Source organism: Falco biarmicus, chromosome 4, assembly GCF_023638135.1.
Source record: "Falco biarmicus isolate bFalBia1 chromosome 4, bFalBia1.pri, whole genome shotgun sequence".
NCBI lineage: Eukaryota > Metazoa > Chordata > Aves > Falconiformes > Falconidae > Falco > Falco biarmicus.
In genome coordinates, this window is record NC_079291.1 from 21880991 (window position 1) to 21904824 (window position 23834).

At 36.6% G+C, this 23834-nt stretch overlaps 1 protein-coding gene across 6 annotated transcripts in view; it reads left to right on the plus strand.

Moving 5' to 3' along the window:
- Positions 1–23834, plus strand: part of SUGCT (succinyl-CoA:glutarate-CoA transferase) — a 337967-nt gene that overhangs the window by 20757 nt on the left and 293376 nt on the right. For all 6 annotated transcript variants that reach the window (XR_008821583.1, XR_008821584.1, XR_008821582.1 and 3 more), the window contains exon 7: positions 20588–20679. Coding sequence is in view for 3 of the 6 variants with exons in the window: in XM_056337264.1 (XP_056193239.1) it covers positions 20588–20679 (92 nt within the window). In the remaining 3 variants the exon portion in view is untranslated. The remainder of the gene's footprint in view (positions 1–20587; positions 20680–23834) is intronic.

The following is a 23834-nucleotide window of genomic DNA, read 5'->3' on the forward strand; positions in this document are numbered from 1 at the left end:
ACCATGACAAAAAGGTCTCCCGTTCTTTAAAGTCTTCACTCTAAAGAGCAGAAATTCTTGGGGTTTTAAGCAAACAGCTCTAAGTTGTTTTTTCTAATGTAGCAAAACAAACCTGCTTCCCCCCCCCTCCCCCCTTCCCCAGTGTTGTGCTTAAGAACAGCAGAAACATTCTGTGAGAAATTCTGAAAACATTCAAAACTCTGATTGTTATATAGCTTAAAGATCAAGATTGGACTTAATTTGCATTAACAAAAAGCATTTAATGTACATGTATGGAGGTGACTGGTTCAGCTGAATGGGCATGTATTGTGGCAGAATATAAAATCTGAAAATCTGAAGTAAATGCTCCTTAGAAGTCAGAAGATATGCTACTTTATAACTTACCCAGATTTGAGCTATTTTTTTTTAAATACAGGAACAATATTTCTATGGAATTTCCCCTTTCTAGATTTTGGACTGTAGCAAGTTGTTAGTGAGAGTCACATGGAATACAGCGTGATTTTTCTTAAAGTTCAGAGTCACGTGTAGGTGAAGAGTTTAGACACAGGTAAGCCAGATGCAGCCTCCTTAGTGGCATTTTGGAAACTGATTAGCAACTGAGTTGCTTATCCAAACAGCTCTGATAGAATACATCCAGCCCTGCAGTGGCTGTTACAGGGTTGCAAGGATTTCCCAGATATTTCCCAATATTCCTGCTGTTTTGAGTGCTCTTGAGCTCCAGATTGCCTGTTCTAACTCACAAGTTGGCTTTACTGATGAGTGTAATATTAGAACTAGTTTAGATGTATTCGGCTCTGTGGCTGAGATTAGTTTAAATTTTTGACAATTGGCTAGTTAAAGTAAAGAATATACAGGTCTTTAGGGAATGTCCGTCCGTTCGTTGCTTTATTTCTGAACAGGAGGGGGCACTGTTTAAAAGGACAACATTGTCTTAAAATCAAAGCACTTTATTGATTGCCCCCCCCCCCCCCCCCCCCGCCTTTTCTTAAAGCCTCTGAAGGCAATATGATTTGAAATAATTTTGTAGTTGTCTTTGAATGACGAAAGCTGCTACTCGCAGATTCTCAGCCCCATTCCCTTCCTCTGCTAAGCTGTGTGAATTGTGCTTACTTCTCTCTTGCCTACAGGTTTTGCCAAAAGATAATGCTCCTCAGGGCTTTTTGTCTCTTCCTTTTCTAGGAAGTAATGCTTCATATCATACGCAGGTTGCTTTGTATGCTGCTTGTAGCATTACAAGATCTTGTTTCAAATTTTATTTTCTGTCATTTTAGTCCTTAAATGCTTAGTTTTCTGCCTTTGAAAGAAATTTTACTCCTATAAAGACTCTTTGGAGTGATTATGCGTGAAAGGAATTGAATACATATGATAATCATAGAAAATCCTAGAACTATTCTTAGTTAAACCAAGAGGAGCTACGAAGATAACATTTTGGGGATTGGTATTTTTATTAACTTTCTGTTACTGTAATAAATTATATTTCTTGGACATTTTCAGCCCCCACCCCAAAGAACTTAGTCTTAACTCTGAATTTATAAATACTTTGACTGTACTAAACTGTTAATTTGTTAGCAAATGGTATTGTTGTAAAAAGTAAAAAGTTAGGTAGAAAGAAGGCAAAACTTTTATAAAAGTGTTGTGTGTCACCCGAGTTTCATATGGGTCTGAATCTGGAATTGTATATGTGGCTTTAATATACATAAAGTCCTTAAGGTCCATAAATTGTTATCTTCAAAAATAATAAGTAAATCTTGTGTCTTGTGTGGTTCTGATGAATCTATGAGAAGAAAAATAGTTCTAAGCTCCACTCATCTACATAAAAGTTAATAGTAACTCAAAAGAACCAGCATTTGGTACTTCCCAGTACATCATCTTTTTTACGGGTAATTTGTTGTGGCTTCTCATGAGAGCATTTAATGCTATAATTTTGATGTATATCTATCTTACTTTGCCCCCAGTATTTTCACAACAGGAAAGAAATGCCAACTGCAGTGTGATTTGCTGGGCAAAGGCTAGCTGAAATGTTCTTCACATCCTCCAGTTTGTTAACTAACTGTGGTAATATGTGGAATTGCCTTGGACTAGGTACTGTTTGTAGACTCCTTTTTACCAAGTGATGCTGGCCTGTAAAATTGTGGGTAACTTGGAGTGTCTGTGTCTTTGTGCCCACTCCTTCCCCTGACAAATGGCATGTGATTTCTAGGTGGTTATAGTCTAGATATAATTAGCTGGTACAAACTGATAGCTCCAACTTAACAAAAAAAAAAAAAATGCTGTGTATTTCATAGTGATACCATTTGGCAAAATAATTTCTTGATGCTGTAAATTCTTTATTGATAGCATACAAGTAGAAAACTGAGTTGTATTCAAAAGCTGGCTCAGTGGTTGCAGTTGTCACTACATAATAGCAGCTATAGAAGTGTTCCTGATCATTAATCTGTTCAAAAGTTATTAAAATTTGTGAACCAAAAATACTAAAAAGAGAATTTTTATTTTTTGGTTTTGTAACTAAAAAAAAAAAAAAACAGAGACCCTAAAACTAGGCAGAACAAACTGGAGGGGAACACAAAAACAACAAAAAAAAAATAATAAAAAAGACAAAGCCCACATAACAAAATACATAGGCTGGTTGAGCCAAATAACCAATGCAAGCAGGATGATGCGCAGAATTAAATGGAAATTAGAAGAATTAACTGAGAATTTAAAGCATTAAAACAGTCTTTTAAATATGTTAGAAGCAGGAATAATTTGGAGAATAAGGTAATTAATGAAGCTGGAAGCTGCAAAAAAGAGGATTGATGTCTTGGTACTGGTCTTCAGTAAATGGTGTTCATAGAGAACATTTCAACAGATGTCTTGTTTTCTAATACTAGAAGACACTGTATGAGGACTGGTATGTTGGAGGAGGCATTGTCAGAACAAACTGGGTGTTGGGCTTCCAGTAGCTCTTAATGTGGCCTAAGAACAAGGAGGCAGGTCTGGTAAACTGCGAATGTTGTACCTCTCTTACATAAACACAACAATCACAGGCTTACAAGCCTTGAAATATGAACTTAAGTGCTGACAGTGATTGAATAAAGCATTTGGAGGGGAAAAAATTGTGAAGCTTCTACCTGAGCTTGAGTTGATAAAAATAGAGCCTTCCAGCATTAGGAAAGAAAATCAGGCCTTTCCAATCTGTTAGTTTTTGCGTTATGCAGTTGGAAGATGGATGGATTAAAGACTTGATCTGTCAGGTTTTTTTGATAACTGCCCACTCACAGACAACTTCAAGCTAAGAGAAATTAGTAATCGGGGTCTAGAGATAAAATAGTCTGAGAACAGTTTTTGACGAGTTGAGTTAGCAGACTGAGGATTTGTGGAAACAAAAATCATTATTGGGACAATATAATTACCTATCTACAACAGCGTAATAAACCTTGTGCTATGTATTTTGACTATAGTAAAGTTTCTGACACTTTTGAGTAATGCTTTCATAGACAAACTAGGAAAATGTGATGTACAATAAATAAAAAAAGTAGTTCAGGAGTGGTCACAGTCTCCCTGACATCTTAGCTCTCATGGTACATAAATAATTATTATTGGTATTTCATGATTGACATGGAAGGCAGTACACTGTTGCTGGATACTTTTTTTCTCAAAATAGGTGATGGAATAGAATGTGGATGAGCCCCAAATCCTCATGTGATCATGAGCTACAGGGAATTTGTCATGGGTTTTAGAGTTGAGAGGCAGGAGGCATCTGGAGCTGATTTACAGGTAGGAGACATCATTTTCTTAAAGCCTTATACTCTTTAAAATTGCTTTTGGGGATGTGGCTAACTCAGAAGAGAGAGCTCACTTCAGTTTTTCATGCCTTGACTCTGCTCCGTTTTTCTTCCCAAAGCCGGGGATTTAAAGCACCCCAACATCCCTGTGTCAGTACATGCACATGTGGTGAAATCGTGGTGTAGAAGCTGAGCTTAATGGCCTGAGAGCTCCATGCAACTCTGAAGGCCCACAAAGCTGAAAGGGAGTAAATCTATACAGCATGATTATAATTAAAAATAGCCTTGACCAAATTGTTTACACAAATAAAAGTGCAAGGATAGAATTGAAGGTTGGAGCAAGTCCATTATACTATGCTGAATCAGAAATAATCAAGTCCTTATAATATAGCATGGAGGACATTGCTTTAAAGAGGGGTTCTCAGAAGGCTTGGTGGTAACAGTGGGGCATGATCGAAGCTGAACACAAGTCAATGTCAGATTGTTAGATGAAAGACTAGTATCATACTGCATTATATGAAGACAAATATGGCATAAATGACTGTTTCTCTGCCCTGCTCCACACTGGTAAGGTCTCAGTTGGAAGGCTAGGTCTGCTACTGGGTACTGTATTTCAAAAATTTTTTGGACAACTGAAGAGAGTTGGGAGAAAAATCTGAGCAATCTATAGGTGAACAGCATTGCATATTGAAAGGTAGCTTGGAAACTTCAGTTTTTTTCCTTAAAAAAAAAAAAAAAAGCTGCTGTGATCAGAAGAAACTGCGGTAGTCATCTAGCCATCTCTTCCTAAAGCATTCTGTATGTTTTCACATATTAGTTCTTAAATTAGGATCCTGATGGTATGTGAAAGCATAAAAAAATAATTCCTTGCCTAACCTGTAGAAATAGCTAAACTACTTCCTGGTATTCAAAGAATGAAAGTATTAAGAAAATAAAATCTTAAGACAAATTCTGGGAGCTAAAATAAGTGTTCAGTCATGACAGTTGGAGAAGTAGGTTGTCTTTGGTTTTCAGAGAGTGAAGTAATTGGGAATGCAAGAGCAGCATACAAAATAATAAATGGTACAGGTAGAGTATTAGCCATTTTCTTTCTCAAGTGTAATAAAGGCATCTTGTGAAGCTGGAAGACTGGATATTTAAAACCGGTAGTGCATCACAGAGAAAATTTTGCCTTTTAATATTCTGCAGAGTTTGCTGCCTGATCTTCTTAAGAGAAGGAGTAGATAATTATATAGATCAGGAGAACAGGCACAATTATTAAGATATTCTCTCAGAGGGTTTGGAACAAGCCAGCAGATAACTAGTGACTCTTTCAAACACTGAACTAAGTGGTGTCAGTTGTATGTACACCTCAGGACCAATATGTGAAAGAAACTCAATCAAATGTAATGGTGGTCTGATTTTGAGGAGGGTAGGTTACTATGACCTTGCAGTTTTTAGGTACAGAGAGACATTAATTGAATACTTCAGTGCTTTTCTGCCTTGTGCTGATGTGCTGCTTTGTAATTCTCAGTGGCAACTACATGTTTGTACAGACTGGGAACTGGTTTCTTCTGCGGTAAAGAACTAGCTTTATGGCATGCAGCTTCTCATGTGTAATTACTCTGATATCTCAGGTGGCCATCAATGTATAATCAAATGTCCTGATGCTTTTAAGACTATTAATTCTAACTATTCTGCAAGAATTGGGAACAGCATTAATTTATAAAGCACAAGGGTTAAATACTGTAGAGCAATTGTCTCGTAAAGAAGTTAAACAAAAAGCTATGATTGGAAATTTGCTTGATGTCAATCAAAGCCAAGGAACTAGTTCTCCCTATGCTGCCAGGGAGTAGGACAGTTTTTCAAACTATCATTCCTTACTTCTTGTGTTCATCATACGAATAAATTAGCTAAAGACTCTGATGCAATCTCTATTTGCATTATACTGTGTTTGCAAGCAGAATTTCTACAATTTAAATGTCAAATTTTCATTTTGGCTGAGCCACTAAACCAGAAAACTTTAATATAAAAAGGCAAAGAATTTGCGTATGTGAAGAAACTAATTGGCAGAAATGCAGATGCCCAAATATTACTTCAGTGATGTAAAAAAAGTACTTTTTTTTCATTATAATTTAGAAAAAAAATCAATTGTTTCTCTGAAGAAACAATTCTTGTTTCTAAGAAAGCAATCAATCACCATGGTGGTGCGTTGGTTTATCGGTGGTGGTCTTATGTGGTAAATAGGTCTGGTGGTAAATTCCCTGAGAGAACAACTTAGATGTGTTTATGTAGCTTCTTTCCTTTACAAAAGTGAGTTTATGAGGCCAGTCAGGATACATTTACATCACTCGATAGTGTTGCGTAGGCAAAAAAAGGGAGCTGTCTCTGAACTAGCGTGGTAAATTGGCCTTCGGGTATTATATTTGCATTGCTTTTGTGGCTTATTGGTTGTGTCATTTATCATGGTGTAGCAGTGTGTGCTGTCAATGTACTCTCATGACATCTTTAGGACCAAAAGATGAATTGTGTAAACACAAAACTTCAGGAAGGAGACTCTGAAAAGAGAGCCATTGATTTAAAGGGAGGTGGTGCTATAGCTGAGGTTTCTGAAAATTGCCCTTATTTGTTTAGGGACAATCACATTTTAAGGACTTGATTTGTTTTGGCAGTAATGTTAAGCTATTATTGTGCCTCTACTTCACTCTTATCTTGTAGACAGTCACCTGTAAAGTCCCCCAAACTCCTTTTGCTTGGCACAAAACTCATTCCAGAATAGAGTCTGTTGCTTTAGGATTGGCACTTTGTAGCCAGTAATTCTTTCCAGAGTGAAATACTTTGTATATGAAATATAAACTGCAATCCTAACCTCATGAAATTTAATTGTTGTAAATGTTATTTATGTATAAAAGGAATCAAATGCTGTTATAACCTTCCAGCAGTTGACTGCTTTATTCAGAAATGAATTATGAGGACCGGTGGAAGCTTTTAATTTGTTTCTCTGCCCGTGGTGCCAATTACTATTGTGCTGAAGCACAGCTATGCAAGCAGAGGGTTCTCTTTGATACTGTACAAGGAATTTGATCCTCATTTTTGCTGCTTATGAAGGTCTCCTAAATCTTTCCTGCTGTTTTGTATCATAGGTGATCCATCTGCAAACAGGTGTTTACCTCTCTTGCTTTCTTGGACACAAATGAAAAACATTTATATGAGTGTGTTAGACCCAGTACTCTCCCCTGCCACCGCCTCCCCCCTTCCCGCCCCCGCTAGGTTTAGTGGTGTATTTGGTGTTTTTTCTTAATATAAAGTTAGGTTATTTTGTGCTAATTTTTACTTTTACTGGAAAAAATGTAATCCTAATCATTCTGAGGAAGACTGGAAAAAAATGACTCCACTGTTAATCAGATATGCAAACAGATGACAAAAAATGGGATTACTTTGAATTACTTCTACTTTATTGTTCATGTCTTTTAATACTCCTTTTTAAGGGTCGTATCTTTTAGAAGCCTGATTAATAGGATTTGAATTTCTGGAATTGCTTGTTAAAATATTGTGGTGATGTTCAAAATCTTCACAGATTTTTTTGTTGTTTGTTTGTTCTTGTTTATGTTGTAATTAAGTTGAAAGTGTCTGCTTAGCCTAAGCACCTGAAACTTGCAAAGGTTTTCTGTGTATCTTACCCCTAGTCAGTTGATTCGGGAACTGTCATGTAACTTTACCTATCAATGACAAACTTAAACCTGTATCTGCTTACTCAGGAAGACTGTCAGCTGCAAACTGTTGGAAGCTGGGAGAATGTTCAAGAAAAATATTAGATAGACTTATCCTGTTCGTGTTGGCATCAGTTTTTCTCAATTGCTGGAGACAGTGTAAGTAGCTAGATGTGCCTTAAGTCTGATCTAGTGCACTTGTTTTCATATTCCTGTGCTACTCTATGCTTTTCACCTAAACTTTTACACCCATTAGACAGCACGAGCACAGATTTGCTGTGCTTTTGGTCCATTCAGGGTGTTATCGATAGAACTGCTGCCCAAATACCAATTGCAGGACTAAAGCCCCTTAAATAGACCTTTACAACCCATTTGGAGGATGTGAGTTGCCAAAAGGTCACAAAATAGAGTATGAACCAGCAAGATATGACAGAGATGTGTCACAGAGCAGTTCAGCTTGGTAGCTTGTAACTGGAGAAGAATCAAGATGAACTTGACTCTTGGAGTCCTTAAGTTTTTCTAGTGGTGATGGTGACAATGCTTTCTAATGTGTTTTACACCAAAAAAGTGTGTATTCAGTTCAGGAGTGATTGAAATATAAGTATCACAAAGGTGCATTTTTAGGGTGTTTCAGAATAAAACCAAACTTTAAAAATATCTCCTTATACAGGACTAATGTAGTTATACTCTGTCAACACACAGAACCAAAGGATAACTTTCCTACTTAAAACATATTCATGTTGCTGGTAGGTTTATATAATTTTTCTCTGCTGCTTGCAAAACTAGCATACTGGGATGCCAAACAAGTCTATATTCAGAAGAGGAGTCTTCTGTAAAATTTGGTTGACAAACCTTTTGGAACTGAGCATGAGGCTGTTTTCTATACCACAGGCTTCTGTCAGCACAGCTGTGTCGATCAGGGGTGTGAAGAGGTGTGAATGCTGACAGATTTAGCTGTTTTGGCAGAAGCCATTAGCAGATATGTTATCATATTTACAAACCTTTTCTTTTGATGGTAAAATTGGTCTGCTCAGAGATGTGTCTCCGTAGTTTTACATTCTTGTATGAGGTATGATTTGGTCCGGAAAGTTGTATTTGCCCTATGCTTGTGCTTTGCCGGTACCTCTAGAATACTAAAGGCCACTGTCATTGATACAGACAAAACTTCCAAAATGTATTGGTAATCCAAACTAATATGAAAAGGGTGGAAGGTGAAAGGAGGCATGTTAAAACAAAGGTTGCTGAAAAACAGATGGGAGCTGACAGGACCCCTTCTCTGTCAGTAGGATTGATATCCTTGTATGATTCAGATCTGCTGTGCACCTCCAGTAAGGTGGGCTTTTTAGCTGAGTGACACTAAACTTTGAATTTCTGCTGCTTCTGTCATCAGCACACTAGCGGCAGCTAGAGTGTGGGGTTTTCTTCTTTTTTTTTTTTTTTTTTTTTTTTTTTCCTTCCTTCTGTGATTGAGCTAGCCTTTTGCCCTGGCATTAAGCATCCTAGCAGGAAGGCTTTGCTATTTTGTTCCACTATTATTTCTTCATTCACACGTAGCTTGCATGTCTAAAATACTGTGAGTTTAGGAATAAGAAACAGTTGAAAATGAGTGCTGTTCTTAAACACTGTGTTCCTATTCATTGTTCAAAATGAAGCATATATGAAGTTTAATGAACAAGTCATAATTCTTCCTTGCTTTAAAACTAAGTATTGACTTTCAACTGTGCATGGAAGTAATATTTTTCTTATGACTTCACGCTCATTGCTTGTTCTTTCATCTGAGTACCAGTATTTTGTATAAAATCTGAAACTTCAGGATTTTGGACTCTGTCCTAATGAAGAATACCATAGCAGACAGAGAGCCTGTGAGTCATAAGATTTGACACTGGGTTAGTTTACAGTGAATGAAACCAGATTAGGCACTGAAATCCTGGATATGAACAGCATAGCAACACAGTACAATTGTGGAGACACTTACTGATGGCTTAATGTTTATTTTTCAGTAGCTATTATACTTGGACTAGTGCCTAGCTAAGTTAACAGAAATAAAGCTGGAAGATTTTAGGCGGCTTCAGAAGCCTTGCAGTAGGCTTTTATAAAGCAGTATTTGTTGTGTTTAAGCTTTAATATCCTAAAGAGAAGACCCAAGAAAAGATCACCAAACATTTTATTTGTTATTACTAAAGATTTCTCTGCTGGTTTCCAAACGGAATTATTTTTTTCAGGGAATCTCCTGCCTTGTGACCTTCTTACCTGTTTTACGTTGTTTTATTAGACTTTTTTTCCTTGCCTGATAGACTTATTTCGTATGAAAATCGCAGGATTTTTTTTTTGTTTTACTGTTTAAAATGGTGATGTTTTGAGATTCACCAAAGAATTGAATGTGACTTATTCAAATGGCACAAAGATCCAGTGTCTCTGTGCCCATTCATGGTATTTTCTGTGGGTGGTGTTAGATTGGTAGGAAGACTGTTAAGTAGCTGGTGTTGACCTGAAAATGTTTCCCAGTAAGCATATGGTCTTCATTACTTCTGTTTTTAAAATACTGTTGTAAAATAGAACACTTTATCAGTAGCTAACAAAGAAAAAGAAAACAGTTTTGGGTGGAGAGGACGCAAAATTTTGCAAAATACAGGCTATTTTTCAATTTTTAGAAACCAAAATGGTGGCAGTATCTGGCACTTTTCCATGTACTTGAACATTAAAAGCACTCTGCATCCCAGTGTTTATGTCAGAGTTGGCTGAAACCCGCTGATCTGCAAGTTGTCTTGTAGAGAAAGCTTTGTCATTGGAAGGTGTAGATGTTACTGCAAAGTAAGGGTGTAATGAGAAGAGGTTTGTGGATAACAGCATTCCTATAAGTGAAAGTTCTTGTAAAGAGAAGAGAATAATCTGTTTGTGATACATGGGACAGGAAGTAACTATTAAAATTTCAGCAAAAAAGATTCCAATTAAACATTAAGAAAAGCTTTCTGACAGATAGGATGGCTTTCTTGTCCAGGAGTAGAGTACTTGTGGATATTTCAAAGTCAAGATAGGGGTGCCTAGTGCCGTTGTGATAATGTCTGCATGAACCCTGACCACCTTTTCAGGAGGAGAATGGGAGGCCAAAATTTTGTAACATCTTGCAAACGAGTACATCTTTCAAAACTAATTTTATGGAACTGTGACTACGACATGCTTACTTGTATAGAACTATGTTCTTTGTACAGTATGAAGGAGTATTATGTATCACATACCTGCTTGGGTTATACTATATGATAGACAGTTTTTTTATTTCTGTCAAAGTCAAGTCATGATCTTAAGATATGTGGGAGTGAATTTGGTAATGAATCTTAAATTTTTATAGCATTCAAACTGAAAAGCTGAAATATAGTGAAAGACAAGGTATGGAAGTAAAGATACCATCTCCAGTGCTATGCATTGCTCTAATTCTATTACCTTTATTACAGTTCTGAAAACCTTCACAAAGTAATGTCCCAAGGTGTTTGAGTACTTTATCCAATGTAAAGTTTGTTCAGTCTGAACAACTTATCTTGTTATATTTTATATCTTGTTATATTTTATATTGTATTTATTTACTTAGAAGGTGTTTCTTATCAATGACAGAGAATTTGATTAGAGGTCATTGTGTTAGGAAAATCTTTAGAGGGGAAAAAGACAAGTATGAGGAAAATCTTTAGAGGGGAAAAAGACAAGTATGTGAAATACCAGCTGTGTCCACTATGGATTTTTTTTGTTAAGGCCAAAGATTCTTTTCACATAAGACCCTTCCTAAGGAGCCAATTGGCAAAATCTGTTAGTACAAAAATATTCAAGTTAGGCAATACATTGAATTAAACTGTTATTAGATTCAGCTGTTTCAAGTAACCAGATGCATTTAGTTCTTACCACTCCACATATTAAATTCCTGTAAATGATCAGCAACTATTATATTTAACTATGCATTGTATAATCAGGGAATCTGTTAACGCGAAGAATATTCAAGATCACTTTCATATTTATTTCCAAAAAAAGGCTCTTGCAACTTCTCTTTATGTTCACTTAGTTTCTAATGTACTGGTAAGTTACTGCGACTTTCTACTTTCATCTGATCTGCAAGAACATTTAAACTTCAAGCTGAGATTTAAACCATCATTAGGTTGCATAGAAAATTAATGTTCTGTCAGGACTGCAAATGAAATTAATGTTAAAATTTGTGCTTTTTGAAATAGGGTGTAGATGTGTGCTTATTCTTTGAGATGAGTAAGGGTTGAGCTGTGTGTGTGTATTTGGTGTGTATAAACCAAAGAGAACTCGGGCTCAAAAAGTATCAGTAAAGTTGCCAGGTTGGAAGGACAGCCTGGAATTTTAAGAACTTATTGTATTCCATATAACTTGAGTAATCCTCTTTGGGAGTTAAACTTCACAGATCTTTTTTTTTTTTTTTTTTGGAATTTTTGAAAAAATATTTGGAAAGTTTAGAAAGAATTTCATACTGATTTTGGGTTTGACACTTCTCCACCTTCAGCCCCTTGAGGGACTGACTATCTATTTGATCTTAGGGGGAGAGTTCAGGGTTACAGTACACACGCTCATGCGTGTGGAAGCGCAGCCCCTGGGTGTAGCAGAGTGCTTAGTCAAGGTCAGCTTCTTAACTGGATGCTGCTGCACAGATTTGTCTGTCCACAGAACTATGTATATTCACAACAAATGAAGGTCTGTTCAGGTAATATCCACTTTAGAATGTATGTTTTCTGATTCAGATGACAAATAATTATGTACTTAAGTAGTTACTTTAAATTTCTGTCATAGGATAAAAATGTCCTTACCAGAGACTACTGTGTATCTGTGGCCTCAGAGCTGGGCCTTCTCTAAGGCCATCCTGGCACTGTACTGCTTGGCCATGGCAGTATAAATATTCATAGAAAATACACCTTGCAGGTACTCCTTAGTTTTACACATTTTTCACTACAGAAATAGCTAAGTTCTTAATATCTGTTGAGCTGAAGTTTGGTGTATTTCTGTTGACTCCTGGCTGATGCCCAGCATTTAGCCAGGTGCTTCTCAAAAAAAATTTGCTCTCCTACCTTAGCAGTAATAGCATGGCAGAGGTGTGTGGCTGGGGTTCTGTCAGAGTTGGTGAGGACACACAGAGGTTAGGCAGCTCACCACGGTATGTTGCTAGTTTCTATGCAAGTTTTATGGCATGGATAGATTCTAGAAGAATGGCATTGCTACACTGCTAGGAGTAATTGATGTCGCTATTTAAAATTAGCTTTTACAATATAAGTATTTGGAGTCATAAGGTAAACTTTATCTATACTGAGCAGGGTACAAGGAGTGAGCTGTTGCCTTTAAGAGTGTGTAGGTAAGAATATTTGTGTAAACCGAAACAATATTGGGGAATTTGGGTGTGTCTCAGCCTCCTTACAAGATGGGGGAAAAAGTTTGAGTACTTAATCTGAGTGTCATCTAAAAGCTAAAGCTTTTAATTGATTTTTTTTTTGTTTCCAGAAAAATGGTTACCATGTTGCATTTGATTTCTGAGGTCATGTAAAAGAGTGCCTCCTTCTAGACTGGGAAGCTGGTGCTGCCTTAAAATTCAGTGCCAAGCTAAACTTCAGCTGACTTAGCAAAAGAGAGTGATAGCGGCATCTCTTAGGTAACTACAGTTTAGGTTATGGAGGCAAGAACTGCTTTCTTTTAACTTACATTTGGTTTATCGAAAGGCTAGAAGAAGTTTTCAGGCTTGATTAAAAGCCTCTTGAAAACCAGGCTTGCGTTGTTTGAACCGGTCTGTGGCTGTCTCCCAGAAGTGTGGTTGGTGTTTTCAGAGCAGTTGCGTGAGGCTTAGTACCCAGATCGCATGAAGATTGCATGTAGTTGGATAACTGGTGGAGGCTGTTGTTCGTTCCCTTCTAGTCTTTCAGTAGGTAGATCCTAGTAGAAAGTTTTGCATTTGATTTAATAATTTTATTTTAGCTTTGCCTTCCAACTTACGACACCTGATTTTGTTTAAATATAGGGTTAGAATGTCTGAATCGGCATGTGTAAAAGCAATAAAGTAACTGATATATTTTACTCATTCAGAATTGTCAATTGGGAAATGAAATGTACTTGTCAGATTGTTGGTCAGATTTTATGCCTGCTGACTTAAGTTTTTTCGGGTTTTTTTTGTTTTTTTTAACTCCTTTTATCTCTCTTGACAGTTTGCTCTGACTTCACCTTTTTCGTATCGGTTCTGATCTCCTGTAAGTTTGCCTACCCAGGAAGTTGTACTTCCTTTCCTTCTGACCAACACATGGCAAGCATTTTCCAAAAGTCTTTACTCACTTTGCTAACGTATTTGGCAGCACTGACATTGCAAAGTTTCATATAATGCGTCTGTTAGATTTTTGGCTTTTGTCATCACAGAGAATTGCTTGTGTTCTTCTGCTTGTTTCATTAATCTTTATTAAGTAAAGATGTAAGCTGTCTTTAATTGAATGTTTTCTTTTGGCAATAGAACAAGTCAAAAGGTGTTTCTCATTAATTTGTTATTCAGCAGGGATAGCCATCTATCTGGATTGAATTTGTGACAATGTTTAGGCCCTATTTGTAGAAATGCCTATGCTGAACATATTTTTCTATGTTTTGCTCAGAATATCCTATACAGACTGATTTTATAATGTCATTTGTCATGTGGGAATTGAGCTACAGGGAAGTGGTCTGTGTTGACAGCATGTCTCCGTGTTGGTTTTTCCTCTCCCTTAGTACAATGTGTTTTATATTTGGTCTTATAAAGTTTTATCATGCTATCAAATCATGAAGAAGTGCAGAAATGATGGCGTTTGGTTTTCTCTAGCATGTGATACAAATATTTTGGACAAAGGTCATAATGAGAAATGCTGGCCCCCATTTTTTTTTTTTTTTTAATGACACAGAAAAGGATATTCAGAGTTTCCTGTAGCAGTTAATTACAGGGCAGGGTCATCATGAGCTTGAAAGCAAATTGAATTGAAGAAATGAGAGCAGCGATTTCAGGTGTTGCATGACTTCTTTTGTCTGCCTTCCAGCTCCCATGCTTTTAGTATTTTTTTAAGATTTACTTCTTTCTCTGTTGTTTCGTAGAAGGTGCAAACTGTGTTTATGACCCACTATCCTGAGGGAAGTGTTAAATTGCAAATCAAATGCACAAACCTGAGAAATGAAGAAGCATTTCTGTTAAACTTTGTTAAAATCCCGAATGAATTTAAGGTAACCTACATAAAAATATTGGTGTTAGGGTGATTGTCCTTCAAGTGATGATATTGCAACACATTGGCGCCCGTGTATTCCAGATACTTTCAGGCAGCTCCTAGTTGAAATGAATTGTTTTTATACACGTTAGGAATCCTGTCATCATATTGTCAGTAACTCCTAAGCAAGAAGCAGGATGTCCAAATGTGTGTTCAGTACACGTCTTGGAATAGCGTAGGATCTACGGACACATGGAACTTTGTCTGGGACAAAGTTGTTTATTTGGTTTCCCTGCTTTCTTAAAATTTATGAAGTCTGCCATAAATGTAGCTTAAAATCCCACTGTCATCTGGAGAAATGAAATAAAGCTATGTTGTATCTAACATAGTATTATAAAGCTAAACCTGGAAAGACACATTAGTCTGTTTTTTGAAGAGTTCTTTTTGGAAACAGTTTTTGCTAACATTTTTAAATTTAGTGTGACATTTTTGAGCATCTGGCATTTGGCAGCTTCGCTACTAACACTTTTATGCAGTCTAACTGCTTTTACTGTTATTACATTTTTCCTAATCTTCAGCCTGACCTTTCTCACTTCATAATATTTATTTCTGTCTCTCAGAAGAGAATCATTTAGTGTAGATTCCAAAGCAAAGTATATCTCTCATGTGATAAATATATTGACGTTTTTAAAGTGGATAAACTAGCAGTAGCTTGGTATGACAGTGTTATTTTTTCCCAAACTTTTGTCCCATATGATGCCTGTAAATACTATCATTTTTCCTGTGTTATGTGCCAAAGCTTGAGTGCCATCACATGGCACTTGTGTACTTAGCACAGAAGTGATTAGCTTCATTGTGTCAGAGGTGACTTCTGCCTTACAGGCTAATTGGCCCCCTTTCATCAGAGCAAGAATGTCACACCAGCCCAAGAGAAGTAGCTAAGATTTATTTCCCATTGAAGAGTGTCTGTTTACTAGGTCTCTCTGACCTAACTAGAAAAATCTGGGGGAAATAAATACTTTCTGTCCTTCCCTTTGTCAGGAATTGTGATGTATTAATAACGATGTAATTTAATCTGATAATAGCAGCAGTCTTAGTTTTAATTGGAATGGGTGTATATTGCCAAATTCATGGGAAATTTGTTTTAATCCATTTTACCAAATGGATCTTCAATCAGTTGCAATTAGTGTCTTGCATAGTTACTTTTGTAATGTCCTCAGCTAGTGATGAGGATCTTAGTGCAGTTGTAGCTTACTGTTTATCTTGATGGGTTCATCTCTCAGTTTTGCTAGATAAATATTTTTTAGGCATCATGAGTCTTCTCTTATTGCTCTGTAACAAAGATATGGCCATCAAACAACTGGAGGCTTTTTTTAGAACAGCTGTGAGCTGCATTATTTGATGTTAGCTGCCTTATTTTATGAAACTTTGTCATAAATCCCCAAATTTGAAAAAATAGGTACAGGAACAGATATATCCTTTTTTATGTCACATTAAGCATGTCTCATTTTGAATATACATACACTGTATGTTACGCTGCAGACTAACAAAGGGAGACAGTGGAGACCTTAGTTAAGAATATTCTTTCAAAATTTTCAGCTGCAAATTTATCTTAAACCACTCACAAGTTCTGAAAAACAGAAGATGTTAAGTATCACCAGCATAATATATTATACGTATATTATATATATATTAATATATAATAATAAATATCACAGCATGTCTGTGATAAGAACACAGGATTGCCAGCGGCATACAGGATTGCAAATGGAAAGCTGTGGCATTCACTTTGCAAATGTCTGTCATAAAGGCCCACGTTTCCCTTAAGCTGATCCAAAGTAGCCAGTACAACTTGTTCTTTCATACTGGTCTCATACCCAGTTCATTTTTCTTGCTCACAAAAAGGTAAAGACAATAAAGGTATGCTTTATTATGGAGAAGGTAGGCTTGGCTGCAGGGTCAGGAGAAGAACAGAAGGATTTAGATGTGACTGTGCTGAATAAGCAAATAGTCCTTTAGTGGACAGCTAGAGTTTGTGTGTCTAGTGGTTTCAAATGCTTGCCATGCAGATTATATGATGTTTTGACAATGAGAGTTTTTAGGAGGTACTTGGAGATCCGACTGGAGGCTGTTGTGACTTGTAACTGGTTTGAATGTGAAACTGATGTACATTTTGCAGTAGAACAAAACCGCTCATACTGCCAACAGTTTTGAGATCTAGGTATGTAAGCATGTTGCAGGTATCAGAATAAATTGTGCCTTCTTAGTGCAAGGTGTAGAATAGGGATTTTGGGAGTCAAATAGAGATTTGGGGGTGTGTGCAACATTTTTTTTTTTTTTGTTCTTTCCAGATTCCTTTTCATACAAATCTAAAACTTGACATGGGATTAAGCATCTATGCAGCTCCCACCCCATCTGAAATAATAAAAGAGTTTTCTAAATCAAATCAATTTAAGTTCTTTTGTCTCTCCTCTGAAATAAATTCCCAGAAATAAAAACATTTTCACGGGACCTAAGGGTCTAAATTAATTTCTCTGCTGGTGGAGAGTATTTAAATATTGCCTGTCGCCTAAGGAGGTGAACTCCACTAGAGGGCAGTCCAGAGCAAGAGTGTGATCAGTTGCGTTGTTTCCTCTTCAGACCTTTGCTGTAAAGTCTATTCTTTCTGCATTCAACAGGGATTATCTTTTCAGCCTGCAGTATTTTTTGTTGTATCTAAACCGGATAAGCCGGTAACTATGTTATACTGAACAGGAACCGATATTTAGGGTTAAGCATGTGTAATTGCAAATCTATGCTTTTGCATGCTTGACTTAAGTGTGGGAGAGTGCAGGGTATTTGGAAAAACAGGAACTTCGGGTGGCATTTTTATATCTTTAAGAAGTTGTTTTATTTATTTTTATGTATATGTACACAGATATAAAAGTCTGTGTGTATATATTACAATTATGGTGAGATCTGTGAGCCAGGCTGAAAATTTTCTGAATGTAATTTTGTGCTCTCCTTCAAACATTTTGTATTTGTGCTCATAGTTGCTTCTAAAACTTCTGCACTGGTTTGCTCCACTGACCTGTGTAGTTTAGTAGAGTGATAATGTTCAGCCTCTGATTTTTGTCTGGATAATGACATCTTTCATTTTGTAAGAATAGGTGTTTGTTACTTAACTGTTACAGTTAGATGGCTACCTCTTCCAGGCATTTTACATGTCCGTAGTTCCCGGGGCAAACCATCTCCAATGACAACAGATTTTGTTCCCACACTAGCTTTGTCGGTTCAGAATTCAGATCAGAAGCAAAATTATGCATTTTTTTCTGGTTAATCTACTGTGACCTGTGAAAACTAATTAAACATTCCTTAGAACCTCTAATTTTAACCAGAAAACCTTGTTTTGAAACCAGGCTGCTATAATGTGTGAAAAGGACTTAAAAAAAATCATGTTTCTAAAATACCACTAGAAAGATGCATTACTTGTTGCCTGTCACCTTTTCTGAATATAGGATAGTGTTTGAGGGATCAGTGTTTGTCCTTACCAGAAGAGCATTGCAAAGCATTTTATAGTTGTTCTGTCTACATACTAAACACTTAATTTTCAGATGTTTTCTGTTTATGAAAACATTTGTGTGAGCAGACGTGTTGAGATGTCTTTTCTTTCTTAATAATTGAGGCCAGTACATAATTTCTCACTTACTTCAATATGCTTTTCACTATTCAATTAAAGTTGTTTTGAGTATGTTTTTTTTTTTTTTTATTGAGCAAGATTCTGTGTTTGAAGTGGCCCCACACATTTAAATGGTTTTAATGCTACAGTTCATTCCAATGAGATAATGGTATATGTCTAGTTAGAGCCCTTCAGAGCATTTTTGGGTTGATCCACCTTATTTTATTTGCTAGTTCTTTGATGTTTGAAAATGAAAACACTGTTATTTTCTGTGAAGTGTGTGAATATGAAAGGAAATGTCACCAGTTGTTCTCTAGGGTCTCAGTCAGCTGTTGTCAGAGACATGGTTTTGAATAAAACGGGGTAAACTGGTAGGTTTTTTTTCTTCTCTCTTGTGAGTAGTGAAGTCAATAAGGTACAGGTTTGACCATAAGAAAAATGTCTAATCCTTTCTTCTGACAAGTTTATTTTGAGGCCACATTGACAAAGGTAATGTGTTGGCTGTCGTATCCTGATATTTATTCCCTGTGACACAGAGTGTAGAAGTTGAGTTCTTCCTCAACTTTGCACAATGTGGATCTGATGTCTCTAGAGAAATAGCAGGTAATTAAGATAATTTGTGGTGTAATGGGGAAATCGGTATGGCTAGTGGCAATTGTTTTGCCTGGTATGATTTACTAAATACTAATTGGAGTAGCAAAGTGCGTTAACTCCAGTTTGAAGTGATCATTGTTCTCTTGCACTGTACATTAGAAGCCATTTACGAATTTTGTATGTAACAGCCTTGGTCCAAGTGGAGGAGCTGAGGAAGATTACCCCAATGACTAACTTTTAATTGTGTGCTGTAATGAACATAGCCAGTGCTTAGACCATTGCATCTACCAAATAGACTGTCTGTATATAGAAAAAACTGTTTTGGGAGAATTATTAAAAGGAGTTTAGGAGATTAAGGAAGTTTTATCTTGCAGTATATGTTGAAATATTCTTATTTTAATACTGTCCTCACAGCTAAGAGTAATACAGAAACATTGCCTTAAAAGTGCCAGCCAAACTAGGAATCTTGTCTGTGACAGATATCTCCTAACAGTTTGCTCCTGCAATTAGGGGATTTCTCCTAAAGATATTTGAAAGGAAAAAGAAAGCATAAGAATAGCTTTTGGATTTGCTACCTCTTTGAGGAGGAGGAGAGACTCTAATATCTGAGTCTTAAGGGCTCTGATGGTTTCTATTAGTTCTAATAATAGCAATCAAACATGTTGCTCCTTCCCTGATGACTTCTCCCCTCTGTGGTGGTGGTCACTGGGTCCATAAAAAGAAAACCAGACTTGGCTTTTTGACTACTTAAGGTCATTACATTGTACAGGTACAGTATATTAACTGTCTCCAGTTTCAGCCTTAAATTATTAGGTTATACCATGACTGAACAGGGCAGTAACCCCTGGCAGAGGAATAGGATTAGTGTCTGGATTTGTAACCTTTTCAGTTGATCCAGCAAGACCTCCTCAGTGGGAAGATTTTGTGGTGGCTGTTGAAAGAACATGTTGAGTTAAAGCAGACAAAAGCAAGACAGCATCCTTCTGGCTATAGCTGTTCATTCAAAGTTAATTCTATAGCTGAACAAAGCTGTATTTATGTAGTTCTGTTAAAGTTTTTCTGTATTTTGTGTTTCATTGTTGCTAACCCTTGCCAAACAGATTGTGTGTACTTGCTAAAGGGCCAGCCTTCCCCTCTGTTGTAAACAATGTTTTATTTCAAAGGTAGTTCTATTGATGTGGAATAAAGTAAGAGATGTAGGAGAGGAACAATTAATGTGTCTAAACCACAGTTCCATGATTTTAGTATCGCTTGTGGTATTCCAGGTATCTTTATGGCAGAGTGGATATATAACTCAAGCAGCATGGGCCCAGTTGGACAGCAGTTAGAGGCCCGTAGAGATACCATGCAGCCTCGAAAATGACATCTGAATCCCACCTCAGCTGACACAACAGATTAAAAAAGGGATTCTACCCAAAGTGAATGAAACATAGGAGGGCAAGGAATCTGTCTAGAATTAATACTAAAGACATCATCAACCTGCACAGGATAAATCTAACAGTAAACTCTTAAAAATATGCAGGAATTAATAGAATACCATAGCATTCATTGGTTGTACAGTGTGGACAACTTGTGAAAAAAAGCTGATGAGTAATACTAATTCGTTCCTTTTTGTACTAATATGGTAATATGTGCTTGTCATACTTGTCCTTGATGGAATTACTAATTGTTCCCTTTCTGTTTTAGGTTATGGTCAGACTGGTCCAATGGTTCAGAGAGGTGGATATGATTCCATTGCAGCTGCTGTTTCTGGTCTCATGCATATCACAGGGCATGAGGTATGGTGCTCAACTTAGCAATCTAATAGCTTTTTTTGTGCTCTATATGAAACCTGACGCTGCATGGAGCAAGTTAGCTTATGCTAAGACGTCTGTTATACATGCCCTCCTGAATCTGACAAGAGACATATCTCTGGGAATCTAAGAAAATGATAGTACTGACATCCTTCAAGTATCTCACTCCAGGCTTACAAAGCCAACACCAGAGAAACAGAAAATGTAAGACAAATGGTATCCTAAACCTCTAGTGAAAAAGCTGGCAATTTATGCCAACCTGTTAATGGCCACTTGTAGTCACTTCAAGAGCTGTAATAGACATATTGTTGACACCTGGATGATGGAACCATACATATATATGGGAATTCTCACCTATGCTTTGATACTGATATTCCCTCTTTGAAAGAGGGAATTATGAAACCATCCAAGTAACTCTGACAAACTTTTTCATCATCCTGCCTGAAAATAAGCAGAGAGATGCCATTAGTGTTTCTGGAAAAGATTTATGTGCTGCTATTTCCACCTATATCCAAGGTAGCTCCAATAGTGCAGGAAGCATAGAGGGAGTCTAGTATCTGGATTTCAGGGATGCATAGAATGTGTGTCTTTACCTTGGAAAAATGCTGGTCAAATAAGCGTTTACTTAAGCTGACTTTGAATCACCTACAGAGCAGGGGATGTTGTCTCCAAATGTTGCTTAAGTGAGATAGTGTTACAGGTCTGTTCTAGGCATCATAAACATTAGTTTCTGTGGTGGTGCTGTTGGTACTCTGGAAGCAGTAGTGCAGATCTTTAGAATATGATACTTGCATGCCCTAGATAAACAAGGAATTAATCAAGTTTATGTACTTAGTGTCAGATACTCATGTTTGTCTGGGTTTGTTGAAAGCTAACCAAGCATGATCTGGATAACTCAACTGTAGGATTGATATTCTGCAGATAGACTTGTTTTCTGCTGAGAACAATGGCAAACATCCGAACTCTGTGCCTTGTGGCAATTATTGTTACCAGAGCCCTCCTTCCTGTTAAAAGAAGAAGAAGAAAAAAAAAGTCAGGCATTGTTAGACTGAGTAAGCTGAAGGATTTCGTGCCTAATGTCCTACGACAGTCTGCCCATTGCTGCCATGTTAATGATACCCATAGGATGTTCCATCTCGGAAAAGACATGAAGTTGAGCGCAGTCCTTGCAGGTACTTCTCCTCAAATGTATAATGCACATATGCACTAAGCAATGACTGACCACAGTAATTGTAGTGTAAATAATCTTTAGATTCTGACCCTGGTGTCTGTAGAGTGAAGGTTAATATTTCCAATTCAATGCCAGAAACTTCATGCACACCTCAAAATTTACCAAACAAAATTGAATGGGAGTATAAACTGGTAGAAAGGGGCAAGTGTTGTTGGTACCATATGAATTATGTATGTTGAAACAATTGAAAAAAAAAAGGACCCTTGTAAAGCCTTGCAATGATATGTGAACGACAGAAAATACAAGTGTTATACTGAATAATTGCATATAAGTTGTATTATGAGAGTAATAGTCCTCAGTGGCCATTATGAAGATGGATTTTATTAAAAGGCTGTGGTAAGTTGTACACTGGAAATCCAGATGTTCGCATCACCTCACCAGGACTTGAGGCAATGTAATCATAGGAATCATTTAATCATTGTTAGTAACAGTTCTGTCTATTCACTGGGGGCTCTTAACAATTCATTTAAACTTAGTCATTCTCTTGCATGATTAAAATAAACATGCTAAAACTTGCTTCTAATTTTTCCTTATTTTAAGTTGTTTATATAGTATTTCATCAGTTTCCCAAAACCCTTTTCTGATGTATAGTTCTGTTTGAAAGACTTAAGTGGTCAATGACTCCAGAGAAGCAAATGTGCCTTTTGTTGTTGTAGTGAAAATTTACTCACGTGGCTTTAAAATCATATTGTCTGCTTGTTCGAAAGTTACTTTAAAATAATAATGTATTATTAATAGTAAGATTTTCCATGTTCTACATTTATGTTCATGTCATTGGGTTGTACTTAAAATTCTACAAAACCAGCTCTGAAAAAAAGTAGAAAACTTTGTTTCAGTCAGCATGTGGAAAAGTGGCCAAAGCAAGGAAGAAAAAAGAATCTTACTGACTTTTCGTGCTGTCATACTTTTAGTATATGAGTTCCATGTTATCTAGTCAGCAAGTAATTCAAGGTTTAATAAAGTAACATGACCATTTGAAGCATAACCTAGTAAACTAGAATATGATTTTTTTTTTTCTTAAATAAAATTGAAAGTGCCAGTCTTATAGACTAGGAAAAAAGTTATAACAGATTGTCTTGGCCGTGTACTGCATTGCAGTAGGTATGGATAAATCAGCATAATAACATCAGTATAGCAGTGCTCTGTGGAAACTTCCCATTAAACAAGCCATTGAGTGTGCTTGCACAGTGGTCTTAGAGGTGTCAGCTGATGCAGTAGACAAATTATAATGAATTAGAGCAACAGTAGCAAAACATCTACATACATCACCAAAGTGCTTAATTTTGAGGTATGCTAATATGTATTTACAGTTCCTCACTAAGCATTTTAGTAACAGGATATTAAAAATATGTCCTGTATCTGACATTTTTAAAATGGATAGAACTAATAGCAGTATATATTCCACAAACTTTATTGGGTACTGAGGCTGTGCCTTCAGTCAGTAAAGTCTTACTATTAAGCCATGAAATCAGTATATTACCAGCACAGGATTTTGAGCAAAACTTAAACCTTCATTAAGTCTGTCACATATATAACATTAATTTTCTTCAATATTTTATATTTCATGTAACAGTATGATTTTGGAGGCAGTGAAGAGATCAGTGGAAGAGATGGAAATTTCTAACTGAAATGTATTTTATTCAAGCTATCTTTTTATAAAGGGGATAAAGTTAGTGTAATACAAATGTGGAATGTGCCAAAGATACACAGTAATATAACATTTGGCGCACAGTGTATACCTCCTGAAGGAGAGGCAATATCATATTCTTTACACGTCTGATTTTTAAGATCTGAGAGAAGATTCTTGCATAAAGAAATCCTGAATGGCTTGCCTTTTTTTTTTTTTTTTTGCTAGGAAATCATTGTTACTGCAATGACTTAATGCTAATTATTTTGAAATGCTTCTGAG